The 24987-nt window shown below is 34.9% G+C and overlaps 1 protein-coding gene across 1 annotated transcript in view; it reads right to left on the reverse strand.

The window, feature by feature from the left end:
* csmd2 (CUB and Sushi multiple domains 2) overlaps nt 1–24987 on the reverse strand; it is a 385015-nt gene that overhangs the window by 149406 nt on the left and 210622 nt on the right. Inside the window, exons 11-19 of the mRNA XM_051136347.1 lie at nt 21851–21954; nt 21021–21133; nt 13130–13312; nt 10282–10608; nt 8107–8301; nt 6136–6274; nt 3704–3891; nt 724–912; nt 283–399 (exon numbers count right to left, since the gene is read on the reverse strand). Of these exons, the coding sequence (XP_050992304.1) occupies nt 283–399; nt 724–912; nt 3704–3891; nt 6136–6274; nt 8107–8301; nt 10282–10608; nt 13130–13312; nt 21021–21133; nt 21851–21954 (1555 nt within the window). The remainder of the gene's footprint in view (nt 1–282; nt 400–723; nt 913–3703; nt 3892–6135; nt 6275–8106; nt 8302–10281; nt 10609–13129; nt 13313–21020; nt 21134–21850; nt 21955–24987) is intronic.

Here is a 24987-nt window from a genome sequence, read left to right on the forward strand (position 1 = left end):
AACCAGATTTGGTATGATTTCATGACAGAGTGATTCATGCCATAGACATCAGAAGAATATAACTGAACAGAACCAGTTTTGTAAAGAGAAATGGTGGAAAATTCCTCCTGGTCTTATAGAAACCATTTGAAGGAGGTTACAGCTGCCAAAAAAGTCAAGTAGTTATTAAGTCTATACTTTTCCCATGTCATACTGTTCACTAAAGACATGGAAACATTGTTTCTCATGTAAAAACAGTCTATTCCTGTCAAAGAAGGAACCAGCTTTGAAAAGTGGCCTCACCTTTACCATGTGAAGTCTCAATCATCCACGTACAGTTGAGGTTATGAGGGTAGAAGTCGGGAAACCCAGGGGAGAGAATAGTGCCGCTGTTCCCCTGAATAAACCCGCCACAAAGCGCTAGAGGAAAGAGAAAAAGATAAAGGCTATTTGTCAAAATGCTGAGTGCAATCCTACTGAAACAAACTTTACAGGAGGTGCCCTTCTGAAGGACATCAACATATGGAAGCGAATTATTCCTATCATTACCCAAGGGGAAAAATCAATAATGGCCTTAAATATTCAAAGCCTTGTGGAACAGGAGAAGGGAGCGGAAAGGGTAGTTTCAAACCGTAAAGGCCTTTCCAGTCTGGGAGCGATTATGACGCTTGAATAAATGACCTATCTCTAATGTGTCCTTTTCCCCGGCGGTGACCATTTCAGTGGGTAAAGAGTGGACCGTACCATCACAGCTGGGCAGAGGGCGACTCCACTGGAAGTTAGGTTCACACTCAAGTGGCTCGTGGTCACTGAGGGTGTATCCTGCTTCGCAACTGAACGTCACTAGCGCCCCCACGTAGAAATCATTGCCGTGCCGTTGCCCATTGACTGGGATTCCAGGATCAACGCAATGGTCCGACTGGAGCTGCAAGGCTTGAAGAGAAAATACACAAACATTAATGTGGAAAACAACACACTGATGATACACCCAGGTGGCTTTTCAGGGCAGAGGTTTATTCTAAACGCATTAGAAACTTGGTATCAGGGCAACTTCTGGAACACTACTCATGTACAAATTAAAGTGTTACCATTTGACTTGGTTGGGACTATCTTTGTTAATGGAACATAAATAACCTAACCTAACCTAACCTAACCTAACCATAACCTAACCTAAGATAATGTAACCTACCTTAACCTAACCCACCACAACATATCATAACATAACACAACGTAACGTAACGTAATGTAACAACATAAAAATCTAACCTAACCTATACTGACATAACATAACCTACCTTAACCTAACCCAACCTAACCACCTTAACCTAACCTAACATAAAAACCTAACCTACCTTTACCTTTACCATAACATAACATCATAACATCACATAACATAACATAACATAAATTAATATAACATAACATAACATAACATAACATAACATAACATAACATAACATAACATAAGCATAACATAACATAACATAACAAAAACCTAACATACCATAACATAACATAACCTAATCTAATAACCTAACCTATCATAACATATAACATAACATAACATAACATAACATAACATAACATAACATAACATAACAACATAACCTAATATAAGCTAACCTAACATAAAAACCTATCCTAACATAATGTAACCTACCATAAACCTACCTTTACCATAACATAACATACCATATTCTGACATAACATAAAATAACAAAATCCTAACCTACCATAACATAACCTAATCTAATAACTTAATCTAATCTATCATAACATATAACATAACAACATAACATGACACATAACAACATAACCTAATATAAGATAACCTAACATAAAAACGTATCCTAACAATCTATCCGACCATAAACCTACCTTTACCATAACATAACATAAGATAACATAAGATAACATAACATAACATAACATAAAGATAACATAACATAACAAAAACATAACCTACCATAACATAACCTAACCTAATAACTTAATAACTATCATAAATATAACATAACATAACATAACATAACACAACACATAACAAAATAACCCAATATAAGATAACCTAACATAAAAACCTACCCTAACATAATCTAACCTACCATAAACCTACCTTAACCTAACTAACCATAACATAACATAACATAACCTAATCTACCTTAACCTAACGTAACCTAACATAACCTAACCTAATAACTTAACCATAACATAACATAACAATCTAATCTACCTTAACCTTACGTAACCTTACGTAACCTAACGTAACCTAACGTAACCTAACATAACCTAACCTAACCTAACATAACATAACATAACATAACATAACATAACATAACATAACATAACATAACATAACATAACCTAACATAAAAACCTAACCTACCATAACACCTTACGTACCATAAGGTACCCTACCTTAACCTAAGTAACCATATCATAACATAACCTAACAAAAATACCTGACCTAACATAACATAACCTTACCTAACATTATTGTTCTTATTATTATTATTATTATTAAACAATCTCTACAACTCAATACTCATATTAACTTCTAAAAATTGAATGTGTTTAGTGATAATTTTAGTGAGAAGTTATTAGTTAGTCCTCTGAAATATGGGTATCCTAACAGTTATTTGTTTTATATTCAACAATTACATTTAATTGTGAATGGCCATTTCCCCTGTTTCCGTTTAGATTAGCTTTGCTGTCATTTAATGCTCATTTAATGTTTATAAAACATCAATAATTTAATAACACTGTTAAATGTAATCTTATAAATCTTCAAATCCACTTTTCATTCTGTACATTTTATGTTGTTATAAATCACATTTAAAATGACTCATTTTAGATTTTAGTGTTTTATTTTTCATTTATTCAAACAAAATAGTATATAATTTTAATATGGTCCATTTATTAGTTTTCAGGCATGACTTAAATTAAATATCAGCGTACCTATATTGGTCAGCCTTTTAATATCAGTGCATCTCTAATTATGCCAGTACAACTAGATTTATAGAATGTTCTGCTCATTCTTATCATTCAAAAGTTGAATTATTCTTGTAGACGCAAGTAATACCAAGTCTTCGACAGCCCTTTCTGCTTGAGTTGATGTACTCAATAATTTAAGATGAACTGAGATTTATAGACAAACAACAAGAAAAGGTTACAAACATGAGTCATACCAGCATAAAAGCCATTCTTTCAGTGCACAACTGTGACGGAGCCAATTCTGCAGTCTTGTGTGTATGAACACGTGTACAATATTGCTTGTGTCATGTATTTGCGCATGACTGAAATCATTTCACAACATAATCACCTTCCTATTATATCATAATTACAGGACCTGATTAAAATCACTGCATAGTAAAGAGCATGTGGCTATTATTTATAATGATGCCTTCATAGCTGCTAGTATTCACAGGTATCTATGCTATCAGATCCTTGTAATTGCAGGCATGAAATGCATTGGAGAGAAGATAATATCAAGCTTTATCTAACTAGCACGCTTTGACAAAATTCAGAGCATTGTAAGACACTCTGAATATGAATTACACTTATCACGTGTTTTCATTTGAACAATGCAATTAAAAGTTTTGTGATATTTTACCATGCATTCTCTAACCAACATTGTGTAACTGCAACAACAAATAATAAAGACGATAAAGAAACATTCTTTTCAGATTAAAATGGTAATAAATAGAATAGAAGATCATCATACTTTCATATCGGATACGGAAGCCAATGTCGGAGTGACTCTTGTCAGTGGTGAAGACCAGGTACAAGAAGTTGGAGGTGCTGATGAGGAACTGCGGGACCTGTGTACCCTGATAACTCCCAATCAGAGGGGAAGAAGGATAGCGTCCATCCCGTACCTCGAGAACGTCATAGTTAACCTCAGTCCGGAATCTGTGGATGAGAACAGTGCTATGCATCAGCATGGCAGCTTCACCACAAAGTGAGACTACATGGATTCATCACAGTCTTGTTTGCTTGTGTTTCTGCAGGATATCACATATTTACGGCTGGAACAGAGATACTACATCATTCAAACAGAAAACTCAGCTCTCTCCAAAGCAATGTGTGTTGTTTGAGTTTCCTGCAGCAGCAGCCCACTAAAGCCCAGCTGCTTTCTGTACTCACAGACAGATGGAAAACATCAGCTGTCCCACCAGCCTCACCTTTCAAAAAAATCCAAACAACTGAGGGTAGATGCATTCATACTAAACACACACAAACAGTAAATAAAGAAACCTCAGCGATATGACACACAACAGTTACATAGCAGGAGAATCAGCGGATGAGACTACATCAATCTGTCTGCTATTATTGATCCAAACGGTGAAATGTATACATATACCCCCTTCTGATTAATCAATTTCAGTAATGTCATTGAAGACATTTTATTGCTAGATTTGTTACTATATATGATGACATTCTAGAGCATCCTAGAGGATTTTAGAACACAGATCCCCAGAAAGCCACAAACAAATTATATGGGCTCTGTCAATGAGACAAAACAATGCAATCCGGCAATAAACAAAGACATGATTATTCAGTAGTTCTTCTGTGGTTTTACCATTTCTTATTCCTCCTTGTTCTAGCTTGTCCTATTCTGTAGTGCATTTCCCGAAATGGTTGCAATTTCAATAATTATCAACCAGGGTCTGTTCCATTAAGAGACAATATTGTAAAATTTTTTTTTTTTTTTTTTTTTTACATTTGCAAGGGCAATTCTTATTATTATAAAAACCATACTATGTTGTCTTTAATGTCAAATACCTAAATTTGCTCATTTGTTTTAAGCGATATTTGAAACGGTTCTCAAAAACAATAGACTATTTAAAATTGTATCTAAATTATACATGTAAAAAGCAGGAGCACATAGGGCTGCAATGTTATGGCAAAAATCATTATTGTAGATTATTGCTCTTTATATTGTAATAATGATTGTTAATATCAATATGGAAAACAACACAGAATGTTTTTGTTTTGAGCACGTCACTGAAGCTATTTTATAGGATAAAATCACTGAAGCTATGAAATTAATATTTATTCACATCGTATTTGCTCTGTATTGTTTATGATGAGGGTATTCACAAGCGTGCACGCTCAACAACAGCTCCAGCGTTTTCAACGTTGACTAATCTAAGCATCTCTGATTGGCCAATGCATTCCTAAGATCAACAGAAACACGTTTGATTGGTTATAAAACTCAACACTGCACAAAACAGAACATAAAAGCACTCTGATGCAGTGTGAGTGAATCTAAATGTAATTCCGCCAATTGACACTTCATTTTCAGATTTCATTTTAATCGCATCAGCTGTTGAACTCCCCATTTGTAAGTCACTACGGATAAAAGCATCTGCTAAATAAAATAGAAAACAAAAAAAAGAAAACAAAATACAAAAAGAGAACAGAAAAGAACAAAACAAAACCAAAAACAAATGAAAACAAAACAGATAACAAGAACAGAAAAACATAACCGACCGACCAAACCAAACACAAGCAAAATGGCTAAAGATAAATTGCTGTTGAACTCCCCATTTGTAAGTCACTATGGATAAAAGCATTTGCTAAATAAAGAAAATATAAAACAAAACAAAAAAGAAAAAACAAAAAATACAACAAGAACAGAAAAACAAAAGCAACCAAACAAACAAAAGCAAAATGCCTCCTTGAGGTAAATTGTTGCTGAACTTCCCATTGTAAGTCACTATGAATAAAACATCTGTTAAATAAGCAAAATAAATAAAATAAAATAAAAGAATACAACAAGAACAGAAAAACATAACCAACCAACAAACCAATCAAACAAAACAAAAGCAAAATAGAGTCTCTCCTAGCAGTGATGTCTTTTTTATAATACATCTTCAACAATCACAAATAACTGCAGATAAAGCCATTCTATATAAACAGATGTAAGAGGTATTTATATTGATTCAGAATGAATCCTTGTGATAGCTGGGGAAATGAATAGCCTGATACTCTTATTCCAAGTCTATAGTGAACATCTGCAGTGCGCTAGTGACCTATTTATGAAATGATCATAAGCAATAGACAGAAAGATAGGAGGGGAAAATGAAACCGAGAGGCTTATTAAAAACAACATGACAGTTCAGAAAAGAGAAAGCCAAGTCTTGTACGTACTTGTCAAAGATGATCTTAATAGGATATCCTGGCGGAGCCTCGATGATCCACTCACAATTGAGGGCTTCTTTATAAAGCTCAGGCCAGCCTGGGGACAGAATGATGCCGCTAGAAGCCTTCAAGTTTCCACCACACGGAGCTTAAGAACAGGAGAAGACGACAAGATTATTTTGTTGCCAAATATTAAGGCCAAAGCTATTATTATTATTATTATTATTTTTTTTTTTTTCCCCTGATTTTTTTTACATGATTTTCACATGCTTTCACATTTTCGCCACTGAATAAAATTGTTTAAAAAGTTAATTGCGACTTTTTATTTCACAGTTTTGACTTTATTTCTTGCAATTGCTAGTTTACATCTCCATTCTATGGAAGCCCGTTTCCGCCACTGAATTAAAAACAAAACAAAAATGGTTATTATGACTTTTTATCTCACAATTCTGACTTTTTTTTTGCAGAATTGTGAGATAAACAGGCAATTGCGAGTTATAAAGTCAGAATTTCGAGTAAAAGTTGAAATTCTGAGAAATAAAGTCACAGTTCCTTTATAAAGTCTCAGACTTTTTTTCTCAAAATTGTAAGTTTATATCTTGTAATTGTGATTTTTTTCCCACTCAAAATTGAATTATATCTCACAATTCTTTTTTTTTCTTCAGATTTTCACATGCTGAATATTATGGAAGCCCATGTCCACAACTGAATAAAAAATAAAAAAAGGTAATTGCGACTTTTTCTCTCACAATTTTGACTATTTCTCGCAATTGCGAATTTACCTATTGCAATTCTTTTATAAAGTCTCAGACTTTTTTTCTCAAAATTGTGAGTTTATATCTCGCAATTGTGACTTTCTAAGAACATATATTTTTCCTCCCAAAACTGAACTATGTCTCACAATTCTAAGAAAAATGATTCAGAATTGTGAGAAAAACAGTCAGAATTCCAAGACACAGACTTGCATTTGTGATAAAAAGTCAGAATTGTGAGTTTTGGCAATTCTGACTTTATTTCTTGCAATTATGAGTTTATATCATACAATTTCGAGAGAGAGAGAGAGGGAGAGGGAGAGAGAAAGAGAATTGCAAAGTCAGAATTGCAAGTTGACATATTGTAGCAATTTCTCTGAATTTCTTGACTTTGTTTCTCAGAATTGCTAGTTTTTCTCTCACAATTCTGAGAAAAAAATTCAGAATTGTGAGATAAAAAGTCTTTTAATAAAAAAATCCAAAAAGATGTAAAGATGTAAAGCATAAAAGGGCAAAATAAAAGTGAAAACTAAGGAAGAGAGCACAAGACAGCATGACAGCTGTTTCCTGCAAAAATGCAGAGCATAATATTTGACCAAGAGAGGATCTAAACATCACAAATTGACCTATTGACTAAATTCAAAGAACAAAAATGATGAATCTGCAGTTCTGAAGTGTTGCAGTGTTGATGCTAGATTTTAAAACTGTGTATTTTGATCTTTGCTGTGTATTGCATGAATGCAGTACATATCCAATTCCGTCTTCTCTCCCTTATACTTGAAAGTTTTTCCTAAAATGCAAAATCTTAAAGCCGAATGTGTTCAATGGCTTATGTGGATGATCTCATCCTTTAACTGCGTACTGAAGCGTACTGAAATAAAAAGCACTGCTCAATAAATGGCATAAAATGATTTGTAGTATACACCAGAGCATTTCATTAAAAAAGAGGATGTTCTTTTTATTATTATTTATAGGAATTCAGCCAGTTAATGCTTCTTGAGCACATTGTGAAAGTAAAGATTATGACTTTTTGTTCCACTGACATTTCAGTTGCACCAACAGTTCAGTCTGTCTCTGGATGTACTTATTGAAAAACCAAATTGAACACACTTTCTAAAAGTTCAAAAAAGTGCAAACAGAGCTGGAGTATATAATCAGTTTTTTTTTTTTTTTGTTACAAGCAAACGGTAATTATGAAATTTGCATATTTATTAGAGAGAGAACAGACCTTCACAACGTGGCACAGCGTTGTCCCACACAACATTTCCATCTTTGAGAATGCAGGAGATGGTCTGAGATCCGTGGGTCTTCATAAACCCCTCCTCACACAGGAAAGAGATGGAGCTGCCAAGCTGTAGGCTCTCACCAAAGCGCTTTCCGTTTACTGGAACGCCAGGGTCGGGACATTCGTTGTGCCGGAAAGCTGCAGGGAAAAAAATAACAATGAGGCAAGAATATGAAATATATGGAGGAGAACTGCATGCTAAAAGGCAAGAAAGCTGGGCACAGCAACAACGGCACTGTATTTATAGTATTTAACCAGAAAATTTGAACCAGAGATGCCAATATAACAGTCAAAAGTTTTTAAACAGTAAGATTTTTAATGTTTTTTAAGTCTCTTCAACTCACCAAGCCTGTATTTATTTAATCCAAAGTACAGCAAAAACAGTAAAATTTTAAAATATTTTTACTGTTTTAAATAACAGTTTTCTATTTAAATATATTTTAAAACATAATTTATTCCTGTGATTTCAAAGCTGAATTTTTTTTTTGCATCATTACTCCAGTCACACGATCCTTCAGAAATCATTATAATATTCTAATATTCAATTTTTATTATTATTACGATTATTATTATTATGATGTTGACAGCTGAGTAGAATTTTTGTCAGGTTTCTTTGATGAATAAAAAGTTAAGAAGAACAACTTTTATCTGAAATCGAAACTTTTGTAACATTATAAATGTCTTCATCATCACTTTTGATCAATTTAAAGCATCCTTGCCAAATAAAATGATTGATTTCTATAACTTATTTCCAAAAAAAAAAAAAGCTTTTGAATGGTATTGTGTATAATGTTACAAAAGCTTTTTATTTCAGATAAATGCAGATTTTTGGATCTTTCTATTCATCAAAGAATCCTGAAAAATACTGATAATAATAATAAAATGTTTCTTGAACAGCAAATCAGCATATCAGAATGATTTCTGAAGGATCATGTGACACTGAAGACTCAAGTAATGATGCTGAAAATGTACCTTTGATCACAGGAATAAATTACATTTTAAAATATATTCAAATAGAAAGCAGTTATTTTTTTCACGAATGGACAACTTTTACAAGGCTGCTTATAAATTAAAGAGGGAGTTCTCAATATGGCCACTGAACTGAAGCCTTTTCGGCTCATCGTTTCAGCTGTATAACTACACTAATTCATTTTAGTTAGAACAAAATATTGATTTATGTGCCTCCCTAAGTTTCTTGCTTCAGTGGGAAGCTTGGAGCTACTCAGTACCCATCGATAGGACTTCAGAGAAGATGTATTACCAGCAGACAAAATCTCTCCAGAAAGTCTGTTCATTCCGGGTACAGCACGGCACTAACAAAGCCAAGGTCACGGGTTCGATTCGGGTTCGGGAAACGCAAAAAGACAGACAAAATGTATCACTCTGAATCAAAGCTACTTCCAAATACATCTGTCAGACACATTCAAAGTAAAACTAACACTTTTACAGCTTATTGAGTTTCCCCTCAAGCACTGGACTTGGATTCCTCCATGATAAACATGTTTCAAAAAGAGTCTCAAACCCAACAATTGTGCATGTGATCCATCACTATCATGTGCCAACGACAATAGAGTTTGTCATCTCCTTAATTAACATGAGCGATTGGAGCATCCCTCCCACTCCCCCAAAAATACGCCGCATGGGGAGTCAAACCATACGGGATCACCTCCAGACAGCTTCAATTAACTGTGGCTTTATTTAATTATATATGTATTTGGAAATAAATTCTAATTAAATCTGTGGCTCTTGTTGTTCTTCCTCACAAGGATACTCAAGCATCTATCAACTCCGCTGCCATACGTTATGCCCCGCGAATAGTGATTACTGAAGGACGACAGATATTCAGTCGTGAAATCCTGAGGGGAAATAAAAACTTTCTTAATCCGTCTCATATAACAAGACAACTTCTGAGCTTTTAACTCCCACAAACTTTTCAAATTTGGTGCATGACAAAACATCTGAACGCTATTGTTATCTATTATACATTGACTTTTTGGTCTCCGACTTCAATGTGACGTTAGACTTAAAAGTACGAACAGGTTTGCCCAAAATAACTTGAATTAATTATTCATTTTTTATCACAGAAAATAAAAAGTCACGAATCTAGAGCAGTCTTACTGGTGAAAGTGATGTTGAAGCCACGTTCTGTGTACGTATGATCAGTCAGAAACTCCAGCCGGGCCACGTGGCCGCTGGTGGTGATGGGTGACGGCAGCACATCTCCGGAAAAGGTGCCTAGAATCGGTGACTCTGCCTTGCCGCCGTCTTTAATAGATAGGAAGTCAAACTGTTTCTCCATGCTCAGGTCGTTGAAGGCCAGGTTGATGCGGCTCTCGGGTTTGGCGATGATCAGCCACACGCAGTGCATGTTGTTTCCGTACTCCTGTGGGTAGTTTGGTGATAGCAGGACCCCAGATGGAGTTGTGAAGTTGAAGAAACACGAAACTGAGAAAAGGACAAAGAGATAAAACAAGCAACAGTTAAGCACAGGAGGCGTCGTGCGTCAAACTGTGAGGCGGACTCGAGATTAAAACTGCCACTGAAGCTAAAATCAATTCAGAATGCATAGGGAGGTCATTTGTTGCTGCTTAAACAATGCAGCAAGACAGGAGAGGACAAATTACAGCTTGGAGGATGTGCGCAGTGTGATAGCAGTATCTGTAACTGCAACTTATAAGACCTCTCAGACTCTGACAACAGACATTTTCTGAAATGCTCACTATTTCGCTTATATACACTCTAAAAAATAAAGGTTACAAAAGGGGTAGTTGTGCAGTGATACTATGGAAGAACCATTTTTGGCTCCTCAAAGAACATTTCAGTGAATAGCTCTTAACCATTTTTTCATGTCATTTTACTGATCCCAAAAAAACTTTTTTTTTTTCTGAATCTTAAAGAATGTTGTGCGCAACATGAATGTTAAATATTCTTTTTGGAATGCCATTAAAAAACCTTTATTTTTAAGAATGTGCGTCTTGTTTTTTTGTTCATACTTGCTGCTAAAGGTGACTCCAGACATTCATGTTAACATACAGTTGAGGTCAAAAGTTTACATACACCTTGCAGAATCTGCAAAATGTTAATTATTTTACCAAAATACAAAATAAATGCTATTTTACATATATAGTTTACATACAGTTTACATATATAGTAGTCTAGAAGAAAAAATAGTAGTTGAATTAATAAAAATAACCCTGTTCAAAAGTTTACATACACTTGATTTATAATACTGTGTTGTTACCTTAAATATCCTTAATGTATGATTTTAAGATTCATCTTTTCACAAATGCTCACTGATGATTCAGGAAAAATGATGCATTAAGAGCCAGGTGTGTAAACTTTTGAACAGAATGAAGATGTTCTTATTTTGCATACATATAACTTTTTTTTTTTTTTACATTTAGTACTGCTCTTCAAAAGCAACAGAAAATACTTACATGCTTTCCATAAGACAAAATAAGTTAAATTTATCCTGATATTCAAATTCAAAAGTTTTCAATCCCAGGCTCTTCACTAAACAAAAGTTTTCAATCTCCATCACTAAACAAAAAAGCTGTGGATCATTCAGGTGACAACACAATATTAAGAATCAAGTGTATGTAAACTTTTGAACAGGGTCATTTTTATAAATTCAACTATTATTTTCTCTTGTGGACTATATGTAAACATATTTTATTTTAAATTTCTTATTTAGGTCAGTACTATATAAAAAATAGCATGTATTTTACATGATTTCTCTCATTTTGGTACAATAATTAACATTTTACAGATTCTGCAAGGTGTATGTAAACTTTTGACCTCAACTGTAATTCCAGAATTATGTGCAATCAGAAGCAAGCCATTCATATGTTGATTTCCCTTTGTAGAAACATGTTTCAATCTATTGAAACATTTATCAGTTTGTTAAACCTGACAGAGCAACATTGGCTCAACCAATGGTGTGATTTTGGGGTGGGGCTATTTGTTTGTCTGACCAATGGAAAACTGAACTTAAACACTTAATAAACATGTCCTACCTTCAAAAATAACAACCAAATTTTTTAAAACACTGTTTTCTTATTCATGTACCCTTAACGCGCTAAGTGAGTGGCTAAAATAATAGTGAATAAAAATATTAGGTATATGACGCCCCTGTGTACATGTATTCTGTGATTTTGCTAGATAATACGACTAAAGATGCTGCAGAGAAAGAGAGTATTTATCTGCTGGGAATATCCGCAGGCATTAACTCATTTTCAGGATTTGGGACAAAGCTGAGAGGGCAATAAGCATCGCTAAATAGCCATGGGGAGAATGAAAATGAGCTCAGTGGTGGACTGAAGACGAATCGTTATGGTTCCACCTCGTATGAATGACTTTGCTGTCTGAGCTAATAATAATGTCATAAAATAGCAGAAAACAAAGTTGTGAGTCAACTGCAATTCCACTGATGTAATAGGATGGTAGCCATTATAGTGACAAATGACTACAGTCTAGGGCAAATTGACGGTGTACATGAATCCAAACAATAGAGAAAGAACAATAATATCAAAACAAGTTGGACAAGCATTAACTGCAAAACAACACTGAATGTTATGACACTCAATTCAAGCATTTAAATGGAAAAAGAAAAAAAAATTCTCTACTCACATTTACAAACATGTCTTTTTATATTTTCCTACTGCTCCAAAAAGCTTTTTTTCAGTTCCGTTAAATTTGGTAAATTCATTATAAGACACTAATACAGTAAATAAAACAACTAAATGCCTTGAATGAACTGTCGCTTTGGCTTTAACTTGAGTTATAGTTAATGATTTAATGGCTCAGCCGGTGAGAGGAAGTATCGGCGGGGACATACTGTGCTAAAGACACTGCCATTAGATTCACTTTCTGACGTGCCCAGACAGTAATAACGGTGCACTATCCTCCCAGGTGTGATCATGTGGGTGTGGAAAGTAATGCATTTTGGGTAAGGTCTGTCACTTACACACGCAGCTTGGCTTCTTGGCTGACCACTGATTATTTTTCTGGCAGGTAATGTTCTTTTTTCCTACCAGCTCAAAGGCTGGAAGGCACTCAAAATATAGCTTGTCTCCATGTCGGAAGCCTGTGCCTTCCCTCTTGCCATAGGCTGGGATTCCAGGGTCTCCGCATCCACCCTGGTCAATTTCTGAAAAATAAAAATAAGCATGAGACATAGCTTATACCTCGGGACAGGATTCATTTTAGCAAAAATGAGCTGTGCTGCTTAACGCTGCATATGTGATATTGAAATGGTGACATTATGACATTATATATATATATGCATGTAGTCTATGTCACCATTTTTATATCACATATGCTGGAATCAAACAATTTTTCTATAATTACACACACCCACACATATACGCCTTATACTCCTTTGCCTTTGTCTTTCTAACTCACTCTATCTGACAGCAAAGCATATTCATGCAAACTACCTCCATTGCTGCCCCAATGCCATCTGTGAATGGCTTGCTCTCCTAATGAATTGTCTTTTTTCACTCTGTTCGCTTATACCCTCACCTGTCTCAATATGTCAGGGCTCATTTAGAATCACAAGGCCAAAGCCAGAGAAAGAGGCCACTACTGAGAGAGAAAGAGAGAGAGAGAGAGAGCAAGCTACAAGGAATGAGATCTAGTGAGATACCTAAACTGATCTTTTTTCACATTTCCAGACCTTATTATGGAAACATCTGTGGATTTCTGCAGATGTGACAATAAACATGTTACAATGTGTTAAATAGAACAGTACTATACTTGTCTCGGTACACTATTAAAACAAAGCTTATTTATTGTCATGTATGGTTGCATCAAGAACTTTTGGCATTTACGGAACCTTTCCATTCCACAAAAGGTGGAAAAAATTGGTCTTTCGATTTTTTAAATGTTTTTCAAACTAAGAAAAACGGTAAGTTCACTAAAAGGTATTTTTGGGAACCAGGAATTGTTGTTCTGTGGCATCGTTGTAAAACCCTTCTTGGATCCTTTATTTTTAAGATTGTAGCTAAAAATATTACCCAATTAGCTAAAATTTGTAACAACCACGGGAAACGTATCATCTCACTATTGACTAGGGCTGAGCGATATGACCAAAGGGTATATATCACAATATGAGTAATCTTATTTCATAGTAACAATATCACAATATTGTTATTTTTGCTTTAAATAAGGTCATTATGATATTAACATTTTTGATGCCACAGAAATTTCATAATTCTTGTTACCATGTCAATATCACAAAACCTCAAGCTCACTGTAAACAGTCAGTAGTTAAATAATAAGAAACTAAGCAACAGGATAAAAAAAAAAACTACAGTAGAACAAATAAATAAGAAATGCTGCATACATTGTCATCAGCAAATGTATAAAAACACTGCATATTCTTCACTGTGTAAATTAAATATATATTTCTTCTTATTAAAGTTAAAAAAAAATTAGTCATTTAGTCAACAGCAGTGAGAGATTTACTCTCTTTTGTTGTTTGATTAACATGAATAACAGACAGCAGGAATATTAGACTGCTGTCACTTTAAGAGCTGCCCGGATCAAATATACTGTTACACACGTGTTTTCTTTCTTGGTTGTTTGCTTTCACTTAAGGTGTAAATTACTGTGTTTACGAGGATACTTGCAAAGACAGGCATTTTGACACATACAGTCAAAATATCAGCACCCTTGCAATTCTGTCAAAAAAATGCAACCCTTTTCTCACAAAATTGTTGCAGTTGCAAATGTTTTGATACTCACGTTTATTTATTTTTTTTTGTTTGCATTAGAACAACACACACAAAAAAAAAAAAAACTGAGAAGAAAAGTAAAATCTGATACAATTCAACACAGAACCCAAAAAAATGTACTGGACAAAATTATTGGCACCCTTGAACTTTATATTTGGTAGCACCCCCCTTTGGAAATAATAACTGAAATCAATCACTTCCTGTAACCATGAATGAGTTTCCTACAGCTCTCTACTGGAATTTTGGAACACTATTCTTTTGCAAACTGCTCCAGGTCATTCAGATTTGAAGGATGCCTTCTCCCAGCTGTTTTGAGATCTCTCCACAGGTGTTCTATGGGATTCAGATCTGGACTCATTGCTGGCCATTTCACAACTCTCCAGCGCTTTGTTTGTAACCATTTCTGAGCACTTTTTGAAGTGTGTCGGGTCATTGTCCTGCTGGAAGACCCATGGCCTCCGGTGAAAACGCAGCTTTCTGACACTGGCCACTACGTTGCGCCCCAAAATTCTTTGGTAATCATCAGATTTCATGATACCGTTCACACAGTCAAGGCATCCAGTGCCAGAAGCAGCAAAGGAAGCAAGTATAATTACTATATTGCCCACACCTGTTACTTGCCACAGGTGTGTCTAAATACGAATTACAGGAGCATCACATGCTTGAAAAGCAATTATTTCTTACAATTTTGACAAGGTGCCAATAATTTTGTCCAATCCATTTTTAAGTTCTGTGTGAAATTTTATCAAGTTTGACTTTTCTTCTCATTTTTTTTTGTGTTGTTGCAGTGCAAACAAAAACAATATGCATGTGAATACCAAAACATTTGCAATTGGAACAATTTTCTGTTGCATTTTTCTGACAGAATCGCAAGGGTGCCAATATTTTTGGCCATGACTGTACAAGTGTGTGTACTGAAACTGTTCAAGGCGTATGAAGCAGCAATAACTCCCGCTCTTTCTCATACATTACACACATACATATAGGGAAAAAAAAATTCTCTTTTGTTACTGATTGCATTTTAACGGCTTAAATTTGCTTGTTTTCAAACCGCAGTGCTAAAAATGCATGCAAACAGTACGTTATCGTGACTACACGTAGCACAGCAATGTCACGTGAGCATGTAACTATGATAGAGGCGATAGTCCAAGATCTCCAGTTCACAAATTTCTACAATACAAACGTGTACGGCATATCACCCTCCACTGCTATTAACTTTTTGATAGAGTTTGGAATTAGCATGTTACTAAGCTATAATGCTCTAATATGAATTAAAATGCATAGTGCACACACAAATATTTGATTAAAAAAAAAAAAAAAACTGAAAAACAAAACATGTCTCTGAGGCCTAGGTCACTTTAACAGAGCAGATGATGTATAAACAGTCAGATGTGCCTTGACGCCTTCCAACCTCCACACACTGCCAGAGAAGGCAACATTTTTTCAGCTCTGGACAGGTGACAGGCCTCTACCTGGACTGAATCTCTATCCTTTATCTTGGGATTTACACCCTGAGTTTACTTCTGACCATACCAATCAGTTAAAGCAAGAGCATCGTGAGAGAAAGTGACTCCTGAGCTGACAAATGTTCTGCAGCGAGTCATCCCTGTGGGAGTGTTTGTATGCGCGATTCCTTAAGTGTCCCAGCTAACACTTTGTTACAGCTGTCTTCTGCTTGGTGACAAACAAACTGTCTCTGAGAGCTGACGTACACTTTCATAAGAGGCGGCATTTGTTATTTACCCATTTCAAATTTCCTATGATTTATTCATGCCACTCTGATTTTTTTTTAAACTCTGAGAACACAGATGGAAGTCATTGACTTCCTAATGAAGGATTACTAATAACGTAGGAAGGCATGAGTGCAAATAAATCCATTCATCTTTACCCATCATACGAGTTAAGAATTCTTTTTTTCCCAATCACGCACCTGGGGTCGACAATAGGCTACGCGTATAACAATTCAAATCCTCTAAACACGCTCTAGAAACAGAAGAAGCTGTGATATGGTTCTGAAGCAGCACAACTATTTTCAACATTGATGATAAAGTTTCTGAAGCACCAAATCAGCATTTTAGAATAATTTCAGAAGGATCATGTGAAACTGAAGACTGGAGTAATGATGCTGAAAATTCAGCTGTGGCATCACAGGAATAAATTCCAGTTACATAGAAATGGGTCTTACAAAATATTTTAAAATATTGCTGTTTTACTGTGTATTAGCACATCATTAAAGGAACACAACAGTAAAATATTATGAAATCATTGACATGAAGAGTTCCCTCAGCACACTACCATTCAATTCCTCTTTGGAGCTCCAGTTATGAGTTATATAAATGCAGAAAAAGCGTAGGGGGAAAAAATGAGTGAGAACAAAAAGCGTTAAATGTGAATCCGCCAGTGTAGAGCAGAAGAGGATATGCCCCTGGCATGCCCGCTTTCTGGGTGTCATTTCTTTTTTCTTTTTTTATGGCTGAGATCAGATCGTAAATAAATTATTAATAATAACAGAGTTTGTCATCAGTTATGATGCCCTGTTCTTAATGGAGCATCAAAGATGCTCGGATGTCCATTAGCCTCAAAGCAATGCAACATGCTGACATGTAGTATGATTGACCAGCAAACCTTGACGTCATCTAACTTCTTGCAGACTATTGCCATGAAAATGAGATAAGCTCCCTGCTTCTGTAAGTAATTCTGGACTGGAATATATCTTGATATAGATTTTCCTAGCAAATATTTATGTATGTGATTAGTTTAGTATCACATACTTAAGTATGAATCTAGCTTAAAACCAGCATTGTCTGCTTTGACTTTCTGAACAAATATGCTTGAAAATCTGAAAATCCGCGATGCAATAATTTAAGGGTGCATCTTGTCCCACAGGCAGGGAGGCAGAGGTTCAAAGAGAATCCTCAACTTAATTAAGTGTCTCTCATTGTTTTAATCATGTTGGAGTGAGGGAGGGGATGGGGGGGTATGAACACTGTTCCATTTTCGTCTTATGTTTCTGCAGTGGATAAAATGCATAAAAATCTCAGGGCCTGGAGGCTTATTGTAGATCTGACAGCAAATATTGGTTTGTAATTTATGAAATGTGCCAAAGTCCCCCATGTGCGGTGCAATTCTGAAAGAGGGCCAGGATGAAAGCTCTGGTGTTCTCGTTTCCAATCAGACATAGAGTCTGAAAACTGAAAATTAGTAGGCGCTCTTGCATGATTTTCTTCCCGTCCCATGGCCCTCATTCCAGCAAGGTTAAACGATCACAGGCTGCTTTGATGACCCTCGCCACATGCGCGAAAGGTATAATGGTGAAGCGAGAAATAGAAAGCGAAAAAGGAAATAAAAAAGAACAGGCTGTTCTTGTACTCTCAGCAGATACCCTGAGAGTGCGGCAAATAGCAGGAAGCTACAAGAAAACTGAGAAATTTGCTCAAAGGAAATCATAGGATACGAGATTTGACCAGTCATGCCTATAACATCAATGTGGACAACTGCCAACAACCTCATTATAAAACGTCTGCTTTGGCCTAAAAATGGCATGCAATCAAGAACAAAGTAAACAAAGAGTAAATAAGCATTCAAAGGATTTTCATGCCCACCCATCTGATTCATATGAGACATGCTGTAAGTGGTTATGGTGTTACAGAAATAGGAGGAAAAAAGAACAATGAATTTTTTTATTACAGTGATAGATCATCACTGCAATGATAACTACGGTAAGAGTCTTCAACTGAGAATACTCTACTGAAATGATAATTACCATACATATAATCACAGTCCTCCAAAGCTACATGACAAGTTTTTACAAAGGTGATCTACAGATGTTTTTAGGAATGTCAATCAGGCAACATTTTTTTTTTTTTTTTTATTGCATTATATTAAATAATATGCGATTGTGATAAATGTATGATGTACTATATAACATTAAATCATTTCTTATTACACTTATTATTCTTTTTTTTTTATTAAATTATTAAATGTTTACATAGCAAACATTGTTATATTAATAAATGTCCTGGCTCTTCCAAGCTTTATAATGACAGTGAACGGGTGTTGAAATTTTGAAGTCCCATAAAGTGCATCCATACATCATAAAAAACATACTCCACATGGCTCCAGGGTGTTAATAAAGGCCTTCTATTTAAAACTTTATAAACTGTAATTTCTAGCTTCCGCTAATGGTCATACGTGTGTTCATGAGACTAATATAGTCTTACTGGAGCTTACTCTACACAAATGCAGCAATTCACTTCAGAAGGCCTTTACGAAGCCCTCTGAGCCGTGTGGAGTACTTTTTATGATGGATTGATTCAGTTTATTGGACTTCAAAATCTCAACAGCCATTCACTGCCATTATAAAGCTTGGAAGAGCCAGGACATTTTTTTGTATTTACACTTCTCTCCAAAAGTATTGGAACAGTGAGGCCAATTCCTGTTTTTTTTTTTTTTGCTGTAGTCTGAAAACATTTGAGTTTGAAATCAAAAGATGACAAGAATTCAACATTGCAGCTTTTTTTTTTTCAGGTATTTACATCTGGATCTGATACACAACTTAGAAGATAGCACCTTTTGTTTGAACCCACCCATTGCTTATGTGCTCATGTGACCAAAAGTATTGGAACAGATTGACTTAAAATAGATTAAAGTGAATAAGACTTAATATTTAGTTGAAATAACTGCATCAAGCCTGTAACCCATTGACATCACCAAACTTTTGCATTCTTCGTTTGTGATGGTTTTCCAGGCTTTTACCGCAGCCTCTTTCAGTTGTTTGTTTTGTGGGGTTATTCCCTTCAGTATTTTCTTTAGCAGGTAAAATGCATGCTCTATAGGGTTTAAGTCTAAAGAATGACTCGGCCAGTCTAAAACCTTCCACTTCTTGCCTCTAATGAACTCCTTTGCTGTTTTGGGTCATTATCTTGCTGCATGATGAAGGATCTCCCAATCAGTTTGGTTGCATCTTTCTGTATATTGGCAGACAAAATGTTTCTGTAGACTTCTGGGTTCATTTTGCTGCTGCCATCATGTGTTACATCATCAGTGAAGACTAATGAGCCTGTCCCAGAAAAAGTCATGCAAGCCCAAGCCATGACATTACCTCCACTGTGTTTCACAGACGAGCTTGCATGTTTACAATCATGAGAAGATCCTTTTTTCCCCTCCAAACTTTAGCCTTTCCATCACTTTGGTGAAGGTTAATCTGATAATATTGTCTATCGACGATAGCCAGAGATTTCACCTGTTGCTGATGCCTTTGCCGATAACAAGACGAAACTTGCGGCATGGCAGGTATAAACACAAACATTGAGTAGAGTGGCTGCGTCACAGAGCCGCTCCAGGGCACCTCCATCAGGGGGCATTTAAATTTTAAAGAGGGGATCACAAATCACGTTGAGCGGGATGGTGTGTTTCGGGCGGGAAGCAGGCAATCTGTGATTGCGTGCAGTTGCTGACGCTCACGAAAGCGTGCAATTGCTTTCTTATACGCGCTGTTTTTTCGGTTTCACTTTCACTTTCAAAATCACATTCAGCAAGGCACATGCCTATAGCATTACTAACTTACAATATTACAATATTCATGTTAAACAAATTAAGTCATATTAAAAACATTAGGCTGCGTAATTAGCAGGATAATATTGTGTACCGGTGATCTCACAGGTTGACGACAGGATGATATGAAAATTCTAATGTTGGTTACACGTCTAATTATAAAAGCAGTCTGCACAGGCAAAACCCAAATCTGAAACTTAGTGCAGATATTCAGTGCTATTGTTTGAATAATCAACGCATTAGGACACGCCAGGGCAACAAAACTAAGTTGTGAATCAGATCCAGATGAAAATATGTGGAAATAAAAGCTGAAATGTTAATATCTTGCCTTATGTTTATCTTTTGATGTCATGTTTTCAGTCTACAGCAAAAATAAAGAAACTGGCCTCACTGTTCCAATACTTTTGGAGGGGAGTGTAACCCCAACTGTACTCGACTGAAAGAAGAAAGTCATAGACACGTAGGATAGCCTGAGGGTGAGTAAACCAAAGGGTAATTTTCATTTTTGGGTGAACTACCTCTTTAAGATTGCTCTGAATCCAAATGTTAAGAGTTTCCTCAACATACCTTCGTAAGAGACCTTGAAGCCCAGGGAACCACTTGTGTCATCCGTTTTAAAATTGAGCCACATCTGATGGCTGGTACTGACCACCAGATCTGGAGTTGTAGTCCCAGACAACCTTAAAATAAGATGGACAAACATTATAAAACAGTGATTCTTCACTTTCAATTTGTACACTATCATTTAGCACCTCTAAGGGAACACTGGGAGTTGCCTGATTCCCCAGGCACTAGCCTTCAGGGACCTGTGGAACTGGTCCATAAGGGCTTGTGAGACCTTCTAATTAAGCACATTAGACCATCAGGGGACTCTGGGTAACCAGAGAGAAAGCACCCAGGGACACCGGGCCATTCGAAAGGAACACAAGCACTTGTACACCTCTGCCAGAGAGCGCACATAAAACGGCATCGATAAAACTTTATGAAGACCATAAATTTCAGCACAATTAATAACAACACACTCAGCAACGTTTCCGGAGCATCTGGTGCGCAAATCTGCATCGTGGGGCATCGTCGTGTGATGCGCTTTTGGAACAGGAGTGATCTTGTTCTAACATTGAGACTCATAGTGATTGACAATAAAGCTTGGGGTATTTCTACCATACACTTCTGCTCAGAGGGGTGATGAAATGAGATGAAATAGAGGGGGGTTAAAGGAAGAAACGGCAGATGAGGAGAGAACATAGGGGCTGAAGAAAGACAGGACGCTGTGAGATGAAAGAAGATGGGGGAGGAGGTTTATGCACACAGAGAGGAGAGTTTAAGAGTGGGAGACACAGCCTGGGAGGAGTTTGAGAGGACAGAGAAGAAAGCAAAAGAGGAACAAAAGTACTCACACATGAAAGACTGTCCGCTGATCGCCGATTACAGCTCCGTCTCCCACAGTTAGAGTATCGTAGCCCCGCTCCAAGTCAAACTCCTCAAAAGTCAGCTTGATCACCTACACACAGAGAACAGAGTCAGCTTTCTAAACTTGGTTAGAAAAATAGCGAAACAGTACAATTTTATTTTTCTTTAAATCATTTGGTTCATCATATTCAGTTTAAATAAACAACAAATGTTGTTTTATTGTGGATGAGTAACCTAATTATAACACCAGACATTTCATAATATTTTTAAAATCAGTAATTTTATTTTGCACACACTAGCTGGCAGAGAAGTAAAACTATCTCTGCATTTGCAGAAGAAAAATAATTTATGCATTTGATTTAGGAAAATAAAGAGTCAAAGGTGCATATTTCTCATTCTTCTTCAAGACGAAAACAAGACTGGAGAATTTTTTATACAAAAGGAGAAAAGTGGAAAGATGAACAATTAAATATGAAGGTTCATTGCTGATAAACGATAAAAAGAAACACTGTGAAAAAAGTGTGAATAAAAACAAACAAAAAAAGCCCTGTCTGTTCTCCCTTTTCAAATTGGCTGCCACATTTCCACCAAATTCTTAATGTTTTTGGAGTGCTCGGAGACCAACTCCTAATGAAAAAGCTTATATAAATGCAAATTGCATTCTGTCCTATGGTAAACACATTCCGCTACAAAAAGCGCCAGGGGTGGAGCGGCAGCGTTCTAGGTCACGCCGGGAGTGAGCAAGATTTCATCCTCCTTTACCTCCTCTGAACCTTTCTTTTCTCAATCCACCTGCTCAACGGAGGGCTTGCTGCCCATCTCGGGTGAATCCCACCGTGGTGTGTATGATGTTGAATGACAGCGTTTTGGGCGGGGCGATCCTCAGATGACTCATTGAGTGATTATGATGCAAAGGCTGATCCCAGCAAGTCAATACTCTGAGGCAGAGCATAAAAACGTGACCATCACGCCATCACACTGAAACCTTCTTCATATAAAGTCACACAACAGAACTCGGAGAACAAATAAGGCATTACAGAAAGTGATTTGATAGTGTTTAGTCATCAAATGATTGCCTAGAGGATGAAGATCTGCCTCTTAATCTAGCAAACTTTGCATAATTATCATCACATGATTATATTACAGCTGTCTGTGATTGAGATTTTTTTCTCCCCATCAAAGCAAATATTCTGGAAGGCAATATGAATTTTATGCAAAAGCACACTTTAGTAGTTATAGGAATATTTATCATATGTGTCGATCATTTGACAGTGCATAACCCACTGTTGCAATATTACAATGTCCGTTTTAGGTCCACTAAAATAAACCTGTACTTGTTTTTTTAGCTTTTAAGATCACATTTACACAGCTAGTAGGTCCTATTGTTCAGTCCTGCAATGTTGTTGGGTGGTATATTTTGTAAATAAGACTGGTTACCTGGAGTGTAACCACAAACTTACACAACATGCATATCTGCTTCAAGGGACTTCACCTTTTTTATTGGACTGGTAAATTATGTGACCAAACAAACAAACTAACTAAAAAAGAAACTAACTAACTGACTAACTAACTAACAAAAAAGGCTTGAATTATTAATAGAAGTATTTTTGTCTCCAAATGTTTGGGTAAAAAAAACAAAACAAAACAAGTATTTTATAAAATGTAAAATAATTATAAATTATAAAATTATAAAATTTGTTTTTATACTTTACTTAACACTCCATAATTTTAAATAACAACAACAACAACAACAACAACAACAACAACAACAACAATAATAATAATAACTTATTATTATTATTATTATTATTATTATTATTATTATTATTATTATTGTTGTTGTTGTTGTTGTTTATTTACTGCAGCATGTGTTCCCCATCACACACCACAAATATTCTACATGGAAGTTAATATGAATTTTGATTTTGATTTTGTAATATGAGTTTTTTTTGTAGTAAACTTTAGTAGTTATACAAATATTTATCATACATGTTGATCATTTAACAGTGTATAAAAACTAATTTGACTAAAAAATATGCTCAGATTATTAAAAGAAGCATTTCTGTCTCCAAATGTGTCAAAAATGCAAATATATTACATTTATAAAATATTATTGCAAATATTATTTCTTGTACTATTATACTTAACACTACATATTTTGTAATAATAATAATAATAATAATAATAATAATAATAATAATAATAATAATAATAATAATAATAATAATAATAATAAATATGACAGTGTTTATTATCACATGATTATATTACAGCAGTCTGTGATTTTTTTCTCTTTCTCACCATCAAAGCAAATATTTTGGAAGGTAATATAATTTTATGTGAAAGTACATTTTAGTAGTTATAGAAATATATATCATATGTCAATTAAAGCTGGTAAATTTTGTGACAAAAATGCCTGAATTAAGTATTTTTGTCTCAAATGTAATTATTATTATTATTATTATTATTATTATTATTATTATTATTATTGTTGTTGTTGTTGTTGATGTGGAGTTTTCCCCTTCAAAGCAAATATTCTACAATATTCTATGGAGAATAATATGAATTTTATGTGAAAGCAAATTTTAGTCAAAAAAAAAAAAAATCTGCTTGAATTATTAAAAGCAGCATTTTTGTTTCCAAATGTGTCAAAAAAATGCAAATATTACACTTATAAAATATTACTGCAAATAGTATGACTAATATTATTTTTATACTATTATACTTAAGACTACTTAATAATTTTAATACAAATATTTTTTAATAATAATAATAATAATAATAATAATTATTATTATTATTATTATTATTATTATTATTATTACTTTACTTACTTATATTATTATTTTAATTTATTTAGATAGAACACTTTTTTTCATCAAAGCAAATACTCTACATGACAAGAAAAAATTATGTAGTTATTATTATTAAGTAATTATGCAAATATTTATCATACATGTTGATCATTTGACAGTGTATAAAAACAGGACATTTTTAGCTTTTTTTTGTCTCCAAATGTAAAAAAAACAAACAAACAAACAAACAAAAAACTCTATTACAAATATTATATTCAATTTATAAAATACTATTGTAAATATTATTACTATACTATATGCAGTATATT

The sequence above is a fragment of the Labeo rohita genome, chromosome 19, assembly GCF_022985175.1.
Source record: "Labeo rohita strain BAU-BD-2019 chromosome 19, IGBB_LRoh.1.0, whole genome shotgun sequence".
In the NCBI taxonomy this organism is placed as follows: Eukaryota; Metazoa; Chordata; class Actinopteri; order Cypriniformes; family Cyprinidae; genus Labeo; species Labeo rohita.